This window comes from Ursus americanus, chromosome 5, assembly GCF_024610735.1.
Source record: "Ursus americanus isolate L20-20 chromosome 5, mUrsAme1.1.p, whole genome shotgun sequence".
NCBI lineage: Eukaryota > Metazoa > Chordata > Mammalia > Carnivora > Ursidae > Ursus > Ursus americanus.
In genome coordinates, this window is record NC_142131.1 from 60,424,287 (window position 1) to 60,437,958 (window position 13,672).

At 34.7% G+C, this 13,672-nt stretch overlaps 1 protein-coding gene across 1 annotated transcript in view; it reads left to right on the forward strand.

The window, feature by feature from the left end:
• MEIKIN (meiotic kinetochore factor) overlaps positions 1-13,672 on the forward strand; it is an 88,947-nt gene that overhangs the window by 14,784 nt on the left and 60,491 nt on the right. The window contains 2 exon segments of the mRNA XM_087862312.1: positions 3,718-3,837; positions 13,478-13,517. Coding sequence (XP_087718438.1) covers positions 3,718-3,837; positions 13,478-13,517 — 160 coding nt within the window.

A 13,672-nucleotide genomic window follows, 5' to 3' on the forward strand; every position in this document is an offset into this window, starting at 1 on the left:
TTTCTCCCTCTCAAATAAATAAACAAATAAAATCTTTAAAAATAAAAATACAGAGTTTTTGTATAGTATTGAAGTTGCTAGAAGTTTAAAATAGATTGTTAAAACTATATTTCATATAAGCACCATGGTAACCACATAGAAAAGACCTATAGAAGATGCTCAAAAGACTGGGGTACCTGGGTGGCACAGTTGGTTAAGAATCTGGCTCTCGGTTTTGGCTCAGGTCATGATCTCGGAGTCCTGAGATCAAGCCCCATATTGGGCTCTGCACTGAGCATGGAGTGTTTTCTCTGCCCCCTCCTCCCTGCTCTCTCTCTGAAATAAATACATACATCTTTATAGAAGAAAATACACAAAAGAAAAATAGAAAGGAATAAGAGCATATCAGTATCAAAAAATTAATGAAATAGAAAGGAAGATGGCAAGAGAGGAAAAGGGGCAACAGATAGAAAAGAATTAACAAAAAAAACCCTAAATAAAAACTAAAAGAAAATAATTAACAAAATAGTAATAGTCTTTCCCTATCAGTATTACTTTAAATGTAAATAGTTTATGTTTCCCAGTCAAAAGACAAAGAGTGGCTGAATGGATTAAAAAAACAAGGTCCAGCTATATGCTGTCTACAAAAGACTCTTTACATTTCAGGACACATGTAGTCCTGAAGTGAAGCAATGGGAAAAGATTTTCTGTGAGAATGGTAACCAAAAGAGAGCAGGAGTGGCTCTACTTATATCAGATAAAACAGACTTTAAGTCAAAAACTATCACAAGAGACAAAGACATGATGTAATAATGATGAAAGGGTCAGTTAATCTGGAACATGTAATGATAATAAATAGGCACTCAGTATTATATCACTACCTGATATAATCAACACTGATAAACCTAAAGGCAGAAATAGGCATCCATACAGTAATGGAGACTTCATTACTCCCACTTTCAATAGTGAAAAAATCCATACTTTTTGATTCCAAAATGTATTGCAAAGCTACAGCAATTGTAACAATACGGTACTGGCATAAAGATAGACATATAGATGAATAGAATGGAGAGCCCAGAAATGGTCACTTGATTTTAGATAAGATTGGCAAGAATAAACAATAGGGAAAGTATAGTCTCTTCAATAAATGATTGGGAAAACTGGACTTCCACATATGAAAGGATGAAATCAGGCCATTACGTCATACAGAAAAACCAACCCAAAATGCACTTAAGACTTAAACATAAGACAAGAAACTATAAAACTCCTGGAAGAAAACAGGGGGAAATCTTGATGGTATTGGTCTTGACAATAATTTCTTAGATATGACACCAAAAGCACAGTCAACAAAAGCTAAAATAGTCAAGTGGGATTATATAAAACTAAGAAGCTGCACAGCAAAAGAAACAACAGAACAAAAAGGCAACATAAAAAAAGGAGAAATGTTTGCAAACCACATATCTGACAAGAGATTGATATCCAAAATCTATAAGAAACTCCTGCAACTCAGTCGGAAAAAAAACAACAAATAACCCAATTACATAATGGGTGAAGGACTTGAATAGACGTTTCCCCAAAGGAGACTTACAAATGGCCAACAGGGGACACCTGGGTGGCTCAGTTGTTCAAGTGTCTGCCTTTGGCTCAGCTCGTGATCCCCGGGTCCTGGAATTGAGTCCTGCATTGGGCTCCTTGTTCAGCAGGGAGCCTCTCCCTACCTCTGCCTGCTTGCGCGCTCTCTCTCTGACAAATAAACAAATAAAATCTTTTTTTAAAAAAGACTAAACAAACAAACAAATGGCCAACGGGTATATGAAAAGATGCTCAACATCACTAATTTTCAGGGGTATGCAAATTAAAACCACAATGAGATATCACCTTAGACCTGTTAGGATGACAATGGTAATAATAACAATAACAATAATAATAATAATGAAGCAAATGTTGATAAGAATGTAGAGAAGTTGAAACCCTTGTATGATGTTGTTGGGATTGTAAATGGTGTAGCTGCTATGAAAAAGTGTGGATTTTCCTCAAAAAATTAAGAATAGAATTACCATATGATCCACTAACTCACTTCTGGTTATTTATCCAAAGTAATTGGCATCAGGTTCTTAAAGAGATGTTTGCACTCCCATATCTACTGCAGCATTAGTCACAACAGTCATATGTGGAACCAATGCATGTGTTCATTGACGAATGGACAAAGTAAATATATACATATGATGGAATAGTATTCAGCCTTAATGAAGGGAAATCCTGCCATATGCAACAACATGGACAAATTTTGAGGATGTTAGGCTAAGTGAAATAAGCCAGTAATAGAAGGATAAATACTACACCATTCCACTTGCATGAGATAGCTAAAATAGTCAAATTCATAGTAGAGAGTAGAACGTTGGTGGCCAGGGCCTAGGGTGAGATAGATACGGGAAGTTGCTATTCAACAGGTATTAAGTGTTAGTTTTATAAGATGAATAGGTTCTAGAGATCTCCTATAAAACACTGTGCTACGTAGTTAACAATACTCTATTGTAAACTTAAAAATTTGAGAAGGTAGATTCATGTTGAATGTTCCTACCACAATAAAATAAAAAATTAAAAAGTAAGAAAAGGAACCATGCAGAAATAGAAACACAAGGAGAAAAAAATATGGAAAAAATAGTCCCGTTGACATAAAATATATGTGTCCATTACATAAGAATAGGGTGCTATAAAAAGCAATATTCTGATAACAAACACAATAGCAGTGAAAAACTCAGTAGAAGGCTTAGAAGTTAGGGTTGAGGAGAAAAGAGTCAGGAGGAAAATAAAGAAAAATGTTGCAATTTAGAGGGAAAAAAATTAGAGGAAGAGTATATGAAATCCAATATCGAATAAAAGGAGTTTCAGACAAAGATAATGGAAGAAACAAAGGGAAGAAAATTATCAATGTTATAATTCAAGAACATTTCCTAAAGCCAAAGAGTATGATTTCTGTGTTGAAAGGGCCACAGTGTGCCTAGCACAATAGATGAAAAACACCGAGATAGAGCTTTATGTAACTTTAGAATGCTAGAGAATGGAATAAAAAATTTATAGAATTTGATTAAATAGATGAAAAATATAGAGAAAATTAAAACAGAAAAGCCTTATTGACTCCAGGGCGGAGAAACAGTTGTCATGGTATACCACAAGAGTAAATAGCAATTTTATAGCAGTTTATTATCATAAAGTCTACACCAAATATTGATCTAACTACATATGCAATATAATGATATCAGGACAATGGGAATTGTGGGAAAGGTGGGGACAGGGATGTAAGAGAGAATAACTTCATTCTTCCATAGTGGGAAGTCAATGGAAGGCTTAAAACTGACATCAAGTGATACTAGTATGTTATTTGGTGATATGATATTTAATGGGACCTAGGTATAATTTATACATAAAATATTAAGAGGAACCTCCTGTGTGTGCTGTCTGTCCCTTAGGTCAATAATCTTTATTGGGCAAAAATCTATGAAAGAAAGTAGGTTAGAGCACTGAAATAGGCCAAAGATTATTTATTATCCTGATGCCATCAAGGCTTGTCTTTTTTATCTGTCTTACTCAAAATCCTTATTTACCACAGCTTGGTATGGGGACCTAAGCTGGTATGGGGACCTAAGCTGGTATGGGGACCTAAGTTGGGGCTGGGGGAGGTAATGTACTACTTGTGTGCTGTTCAAAGTTGTGTGCCATTTCTTCCTGCTGTTTTAGACTGGGAATGTCCCAAGTTGGAAGAACACATGCAATGCAAAAATTCCACTCTTCTGGATACCAGTAAAGCAGTAGCAATAGAGAAGGTACCACAGTTTTCAAACCTCTCTGCAATTTTAGGTGAGTTTTCACGTTCTTTTTTCTCATGTCACAGGAGAAACCCCTCATCTATGTCGGAAAAACAAAGTAATTTTTTTAACCATTTTATAAGCTAAGTTCATTGATTAGGATTACCTTTGGCTGCAAATAATATCTGACTAGTAGTAGCTTAAGCATATATGGGTCTTTTTTATAACTTTTATTTTGAACTAATTTTAGACTTGCATAAAAGATGCAAAAATAGTACACAGAGTGCCTATATATCTCTCACCCAGCTTCCCCTAATGTAACATTAGTACAGTGATCAGAATCAGTAAATGAACAATGGCATAAAACTAATTAAATTACAGACTTTATTCACATTTCACCAGTTTTTCCACTAGTCTCTTTTCTTATGTTTCAGGATCCAACATTGCATCTAATTGTTATTTTTCCCTTAATCTACTATAGTCTGTAACAGTTTCTCAGTCTTTCTTTGTCTTTCATAGTCTTGATACTTTTGAAGATTACTGATCAGTTACTTTGTAGAACGTCCCTCAATTTGAATTTGTCTAATGTTTTCTCATGACGGGAATGAATTTAATCAATTTTTTAAAGAATGCTGCAGAAATGATGTTATGCCCTTTTCAGTACAACCTATGAAGTTCTTGATGTCAGTATATCTTATTACTGGTGATATTAAACTTTGTCATATGATTGATGTAGTGTCTGTGGTTTTCTGCATGGTTAAGTTACTAGCTTCACTTTATGTCATTAAATATATAGAAAAGATAGTTTGAGACACTGTAAATCCTGTTTCTCCTTAAACTTTCAGTCACTAATATTAGTAGTCATCAGAGGAATTTGTGATATTTATTACTCTGGTGTTTGTCTAATGGTGATTTTCTGTTTCACATTTTGCTGCTACATTTACTAATTGGAATTCTACTGTAAGAGAACTCTTTTCTGCCACTTATCTATTCAGTTGTTTATATCAGTATGAAGCCATGAATATTTATTTTATGTATTTAAATCCAATACTTTCATTATTTATTTACATATTTATGTAATTCTAGTATACACATAAAGAAGTTTCAGAATTGTTAACCCAGATCCCTTTGAGAAACACATTTACTAAATAGATTACAGCATTTATGTACAGTTCTGTTTGTTATTATATTACTCTTGTTATTACTATTACCAATTAAAATACTGTTTTCCAAAGTTATATATATAGGTTAGTTCTTTTCTTCCCTCCCCTTACAGTACAGTTGGTATTCACTTGGTATATACGAAGATTGATTTGTTAGTGTTGGATTCAATTTTTCGTTCTCCATCCTGGTTTTTGTTTGTTTCTTTATTCAGGGAAAAGGGGCTATGTGAAGTTTTGTGAAACATTGTTATGGTTCTGAGAGTTCAGGCTATAAGAAATATGTATATTCTCAGAAAATATCACTTCCTCCTTCCTGCTACACTGATCCTGTTCCCCTCTTCTTTCTACACCTTTCCCATCCAACCCTTATAAGTAACTAGTCTCTTTAGTTTATGGTTTATCCTTCTTATATTTCTTTTGTATGTATTTTCTTATATCTTCTTATTTCTTGCATGAAAGTTAACATACTTATAGAGACTCATTTTATTTTGTTTTTTCCCCACATAATAGTATGTACTAGAATCACTCCAGCTGGTTTTATAGAGATCTTCCTCATGTTTTTTTAAATAGCTACATAGTATTCCACTGTATGAATGCACTTTCATTTATTTAACTGCTCTCTTATGAATGGGGTATGTAGGGTTTTTTCCCAATACTTTGCCACTACAAATCAGGTGTTAATGAATAAACTTACGATATATATTTTTTCATATTATTGATGGAATATCTTCAAGGTAGATTCTCAGAATTAGGATGGCTGAGTTGAAAGGTAAGTGCATATATAGTTTTGCTGAGTATTGCCAAATTTTCCTCCAGAAAGATTAAACCAGTTTGCATTCCCACCAGCAAAGTCTTATAGTGCTTGTTTCCTCATATCCTCACCAACAAGATATATTGTCATGTTTTAAAATTTTTCTACTCTAGTAGGTGAGAAATGGTATCTCAGTGTTATTTTAATTTGTGTTTTCCTAATTATATGTGAGCTTAAACATTTTCATATGTTTGAGAGCCATTTTTATTTTCTTTGTGTGTGAATATTTTTTCATGCCTTTTCCCCATTTTTTGTCTGGTTTTTCATCTTTAACCCTCCCTTTCTAGGTTCATTAGATATTAAGAATATTAGCCTTTTCCTAAAGGCTCCAATCAAAAGACATACGGTGACAGAATGGATTAAATAAACAACCTATCTATATGCTGCCTATAAGAGACTCATCTCAGATCTAAAGACACATACAGACTGAAAATGAAGGGCTGGAAAAACATTTACCGTACACATGGAAGTGAAAAACAGGCCAGGGTAGCAACATTTTTATCAGACAAAATAGACTTTAAAACAAAGACTATAATAAGAGACAAAGAAAGGCATTACATAATGATAAAGGGATCAAGCCAGTAAGAGAATATAAAAGCTCTAAATATCTACACACCCAATATTGGAGCGCCTAAATACATAAAGCAAATATTAATGGACATAAAGAGAGAAACTGATGGTAATATAATAGTAGTATGGGACTTAAACACCCCATTCAAATCAATGGATAGATCATCCAGGGAGAAAATCAATAAGGAAACGGTGTCTTTGAATGACACATTACACCAGATGGATATAACAGATATACACAAAATATTTCATCCAAACAACAGAATATACATTCTTTTCAAGTGTACATGGAACGTTCTTGGGAATAGCTTGCATGTTAGGCCAGAAAGAAAGTCTTAGTAAATTTAAGAAGGTTGAAATCATACCATGCATCTTTCCTGACTACAACACTATAAAACTTGAAATGAGTCACAAGAAAAAACTGGAAAAAAAACCAAAAACACATGGAGACTAAACAGTATAATACAAAACAACCAATGGATCAACAAGAAAGCAAAGGTGAAATCAAGAATCACATGGAGACACAAGAAAATAAAAACATAATTGTCCCAAACCTTTAAGACAAGCAGTTCTGAGATTGAAATATATAGTGATAGAGGTCTACCTCAAGAAACAAGAAAAAGTTCAAATAAATTATCTAACCTTAAACCTAAAATAATTAGAAAAAGAACAAACAATTCCCAAGGTGAGTAGAAAGAAAGAAAAAAATAAAGTTCAGAGCAGAAATAAATATTATAGAGACTAAAACAAAAACAAAAAATAGTAGAACAGATCAATGAAAGCAGGAGCTGGTTCTTTGAAAAGAAACAAAATTGATGAGCCCTTAGCCAGATTCATCAAGAGAAAAAGAGGAATGACCCAAATAAATAAAACCAGAAATGAAAGAGAAGTAATGACTCCAGAAATATAAAAGATTATGAGAATAATATGAAAAATTATGCCCCAAAATTGGACATCCTAGAAGTAATAGGTGAATTCCTAGTAACATACAATCTTCCAAACTGAATCAGGAAGAAATAGAAAATCTTAACAGACGAATTACTAATAACAAAATTGAATCAGTACCTTAAAAAATACCAAAAAATTAAAGTCTAGGACCAGATGGATTCACAGGTGGCTACTACCCAGCACTTAAAAGAGTTAATACTTATTCTTCCCAAACTTTTCCAAAAAATAGGAGAGGAAGGAAGTCTTCCAAATTCATTCCACAAGGCCAATATTACCATGATACCAAACCAGACAAATACACACGAAGGAAGGAAGGAAGGAAGGAAGGAAGGAAGGAAGGAAGGAAGGAAGAAGGTAGGGAGGGAGGAAGGAAGAAGGTAGGGAGGGAGGAAGGAAGGAAAGAAGGGAGGGAGGGTGGAAGGAGAAAGAAAGAGAAAGAAAGAAAGAAAGAAAAAGAAAGAAAAATGAAATTTAGTTACAGGTCAAAATCCTGGATGAACAGAGTTGCAAAAATCCTCAGTAAAATACTAGCAAACTACATTCAACAACACATTAAAAGGATCATTCACTGCTACCAAATGGGATTTATTCTGGGGATGCAAGAATGGTCCATTATTTGCAAATCAATCAGCATGATACACCACATCAACAAAATGAAGGATAAAAATCATATGATTATCTCAGTACATGCAAGGAAAGCATTTAACAAAATTTAAAATTCCTTCATGTTAAGAAACTTTCTACAAAGCAGGTTTAGAGGGAACATACCTCAACATAATAAAGGCCATCTATGAAAAAAAAAAAAAACCCCACAGTTGATATCATACTCAAATGGTGAAAAACTGAGAGCTTTTCCTCTAGATCAGGAACAAGATAAGGATGTCCTTTCTTTCTACTTTTCTGTTACTACAGCATAGTGCTAGACATCCTAGCCACAGGAATCAAGCAAGGAAAAGAACTAAGATGCATCCATCAGTGAGGAAGAAATTAAACTGTCATTATTTGCAGATGACATGATACTGTACATAGAAGACCAAAAAACTATTAGAAGTAATAAATAAGCTCAATAAAGTTTAAGGTTATGAAACTAATACCCAGAAATCAGCATATCTATACACTGATAATGAAGTAGCTGTAAGAGAAATTAAGAAAACAACTCCATTTATAATTGCACAAAAAAGAATAAAATGCCTAGGAATAAACTTAACCAAGGAGGTGTAAGACATGTACTCTGAAAATTATGAAACACTGATGAAAGAAATTGAAGACTGTTAACACTGATGAAAGAAATTAAAGAGGACACAAACAAATGGGAAGATATCCATGCTCACGAATTGGAAGAATTAATATTTTTTAAATGTCCGTACTTCCAAAGACAATCTAAAAATTTAATGCAATCCTTATTACACTATCAATAGCATTTTTCACAGAACTAGAACAAATAATCCTAAAATGTGTGTGGAACCACAAAAGACCCCAATAGCCAAAACAATATTGAAAAAGAACAAAGCTGGAGGTGTTGTACTTCCAGATTTCAAGATATGCTGCAAAACTATAATCAAAACAGTACGGTTCTGGCACAAAAAACAGACATGTAGATCAATGGAACAGAATAGAGAGCCCAGAAATAAACCCATGCTTACATGGGCAATTAATCTGTAACAGAGGAGGCAAGAATACACACTGGGGAAAAGACTGCCTCTTCAATAAATGATGCTGGGAAAACTGGACAGCTACATGCAAAAGAATGAAACTGGACAACTTTCTTGCATCATACACAAAATAAACTCAAAATGGATTAAAGACCTAAATGTGAGAGCTGAAACCATAAAAATCCTAGGAGAGAATACAGGCAGTACTTTCTTTTACATCAGCCATCGCAACATTTTTCTAGATATGTCTCCTGAGGCATGGGAAACAGAAGCAAAAATAAATTATTGGGACTACATTATAAAGCTTTTGTACAGTGAAGGGAACCATCAATAAAACAAAAAGGCAGCCTAATGAATGGGAGAAGCTATTTGCAAATGATATATCCAATAAGGGGTTAATATCCAAAATATATAAAGAACTTCTCCAACTCAGCACCAAAAAAACTGAACAATCTGATTTAAAAAATGGGCAGAGTACCTGAATAGATATGTTTCCAAAGAAGACATACGGATAGCCAACAGACAAATGAAAAGATGCTCCACATCACTAATCATCAGGGAAATGCAAATCAAAACCACATACCTGTCAGAATGGATAAAATAAAAAGACAAGAAAAAACAATTGTTGGCGAGGATGTGGGAAAAAAGGAACACTCGTATATGAATCAAAACCACAATGAGATACCACCTCATACCAGTCAGAATGACTAAAATTAATAACTCGGGAAACAACAGATGTTGGTGAAGATGCGGAGAAAGGGGAATCCTCTTACACCATTGGTGGGAATGCAAAATGGTGTAGCCATCTGGAAAACTTATGGAGGTTCCTCAAAAAGTCAAAAGTGGAGCTACCTTATGACCCAGCAATTGCACTACTAGGTTTTACAAACAGTGATTCAAAGGGGCACATGCATCCCAATGTTTATAGCAGCGGTATCCACAAAGCTAAACTATGGAAAGAACCCAGATGTCTATTGACAAATGAATGGATAAGGAAATGTGGTATATATACACAATGGAATATTAGTCAGCCATCAAAAAGAATGAACTCTTGCTATTTACAATGACGTGGATGAAACTAGAGGGTATTATGCTAAACCAAATAAGTCAGTCTGAGAAAGATAAAAACCATATGATTTCACTTTTATGTGGAATTTAAGAAGCAAAACTGATGAACATAGGGGAAGGGAAGGAAAAAGAAAATAAGAGGAAAACAGAGAGGGAGGCAAATCATATGAGAATTTTAACTAAAGGAAAGAAACTGAGGATTGCAGGAACATAGGTGGGTGGGAAGATAAGGTAATTGGGTGATGGGCATTAAGGAGGGCACTTGAAGTAATGAGCACTGGGTGTTGTATGCAACTGATGAATCACTAAATTCTATCTCTGAAACTAAGAATACAGTATATATTAATCAAATTGAATTTAAATACAAAATTTTTTTGAAAGATTTTATCAGAGAGCATGTGAGCACAAGCATGGGGGAAGGGCAGAGGGAGAAGCAGGCTCTCCACTGAGCAGGGAGCCCAACATGGGACTCGGTCCCAGGGCCTTGGGATCATGACTAAAGCTGAAGTCAGGTGCTTAACCAACTGAGCCATCCAGATGCCCCTGGTGGGCACAAAATTACAAATTAAAAAAAAAAAAAACACAAAATTTTTTTTAAAAAGGAACTCTTACCCATGTTTGGTGGGAATGTAAATTGGTACAGCCACTGTAGAAAGCAGTGTGGATGTTCCTCAGAAAATCAAAAATAGAAATACCATATGATCCAGTAATTCCATCAGTGGGTATTTACCCAAAGAAAACGAAAACACTAATTGGAAAGGATACATGCTCCCCTATGTATTGTAGCATTATTTGCAAGAGCCAAGATATGGAAGCAATCTAAGTGTACATCGATGGATGAACGAATAAGGAAGATATGGTATGTACACACACACAGAGAGAGAGAGAGAGAGAGAGAGAGAGAGAGAGAGGAATATTATGAAGCCATAAAAAAGGTTGAGATCTTGCCTTTTGCAACAACATGAATGGACCTAGCAGGTATTATGCTAAGCGAAATAAGTGAGACTGAGAAAGACAAATACCATATGATTTCACATGTGTGGAATCTAAAAAAGAAAGCAAATTAAAAAACAAAAAACAGGCACTGGGCTGGCTCAGTTGGAAGAGCATGTGACTCTTGATCTCAGAGTTGTGAGTTCGAGCACCATGTTGGGTGTAGAGATTACTTATATAAATAAAACTTAAAAGAATTTTAAAAACAAACAAAAAAAACAGAATCAGATCTGTAAATAGAGAGAAAAAACTAATGGTTCCCAGAGGGAAAGGGATTGGGGGCATAGGCAATATGGGTGAAGAGGAGTAGGAAACACAGGCTTTCAGTTGTGGAATGAATAAGGCAAGGGAATAAAAGTCACAGCATAGGGAATATAGTCATTGGTATTGTAATAGCATCCTGTGGTGACAAATGGTAGCTACACTTGTGATGAGCATAATATAATGTATAGAGAAGTTAAATCACTATGTTGTACACATAAATCTAGTGTAATGTGTATTACCTATACTCAAAAAAATTTTTTTAAAGAATATTAGCCTTTTATCTGTGGTATATATCATGACCATTTCTCCCAGGTTGTCAGTTGTCTTTTTGTTTATGTTATTTTTTGTCATGCAGAACATGTTTATTTATATTGGATTACTTCTCTTCCCAGGCCAGAGCTAATGTTGCAGCTCACCAATATCATTAAGATCCTATAGTCATTGTATCTTTCTACCACCAAATGTGTTGGCTTGTTTCCCCGTAGTTGTAGAATGGTTGCTAAGCCTGTAGGTATCACAGCAGTGTTCCAGGGAAAAGAATGAGAAAAGGCAGTACTAGCCATATACATCTCTTTATCAGAAGAGCAAAAGCTTTCTAAGAAATTCTCCAGAAGACTTCTATTTAGATCTATTGGCCAGGACTGAGTCATATACCTATTGACTACTTGGGCGGCTTCTTTAATAAAGTTTATTTTAAAAAACACACCAAGTATTTCACTCTCCTAGTCTCTGTATTGATATAAAGCAAGGGAAAATGGAAAAAAATGGAGAGGGGGAATGGGAATGGATGTTGTCAGCTCACCTATCAGAGCCTGCCAAAAAGCAGGGATAAGTAATACCAAAGAATTAAGCATTGATTATGGGGTCCCTTAAGGGAGAGTTGATAGCAGTATGGATGACAGTATTTCTAACAGTTCAAAAACCTTGTCCTCTGTGTTATGTTTAGTTTGGCAACTCCTTTGCTGATATAAACTGCCCAAAGAAGCAGCCTATCTCTTTAGCAAGTGTTTCAGTTAGGCTCTTTGCCCACTGCAGGTGACAAAAAAGAGAAAAAGAAAAAGAAATCCTACCTCAAACTTTATTAGGTTAAAAAAGGAAGTTATTACCACATGTACCTGAAAAATCCAGTAGTAAATGATATGCAAATACAACTTGGTCCAGGATTTCAAACGACATCATTAGGAACCAGTTCCTTTCCATCTGCCAGCTCACGGTCCCTCTGTGCCAGTTAAACTCTCAGCTAAGCTCCTTTCATATAGCAACTCTTTTTAGGTCCAGGGTTATATACTTACAGCTTCAAATCCAGTGAACAAAGTGCTTCTCTTTCCCAATGATTTGAATAAAAGCCCTGGTGTTACATATTGGCTTAAATTATTTCATATGCCTATCCTTGAACAGTCACTTTGGGCAGGGAGATGCAGGACTCCTGTTATATTGAGTCACAGGCCATGTCTAGATCATCAGAAGGAAAAGCAAGAGAGTATTATCAGCAAAAGCAGTGAGTAGTTCACTGTAGCCTTTTGTATTTTGGGAACCTCCATTTCAGGGAAATGCTTCTCAGTGATTACTAGGCACCATTCACTTCACTTTTACTTAACTGTAAAATTCTAATTAAACGTAAGCAGAATTCTGCAGGTGAGTAGAATCACAAGTTCTTCAGAAGACTATTCCCACAGTTCTTTATGTTCCTAAGTAATATCATAGTGGACCTGGACAGCAAAATGTTGACTGGTAGGTATTTTCTTGGCGAATCAGTGTACTAATGTGCATATCTATATACTTGGTACTGGATTAAAAACCATGAGATCTGAGTTTAAGTTCCAGGTATGCAACTGTTAGTTTTATAACTTGACCAGTAATTCTTTTCGTATATGCAGCACGGGAATAGTAAATTGTTATATTTGCCTCACAGGACTGTTGTAAGAATCAAGTAGGATAAAATATTGGAGAGGACTTTTTCAGTAATTATAAGTATCCAAATATAGGCTGATAGATTCCTGCATCTCATAAAATTTCCCAACAAATTTGTTTATTTCGGTATTTTGAAAATGCTTCTACCTAATTTAAGTGGCAGACATAAGAACAATATAAAACAATAAAATTACAAAAATAAACTGTACTATCACCATATATTTTAGAGAGAATATTTCTTTTTACCTAATTTTGGCCTGTGGTCTCTGTTTGAATTATATTTCTAATAGGTTGGTTTTTTTCCTTTCCTAGGTATGTCTTCAGAAGACTACCAGAAATGCCATAGAGAAATGTAAGAACTAACATTTGAAAGTTGTGCTTTTGAACCCTGTGTTCTAATATTTATGGAGCTAGAATGATTGTTAGCCCACAAATCCAGGTATTCATTTATTCGTGGTTGGTTGAGGAATCATTATGTGCCAAAAGTATGCTAATCGCTAGAGATAT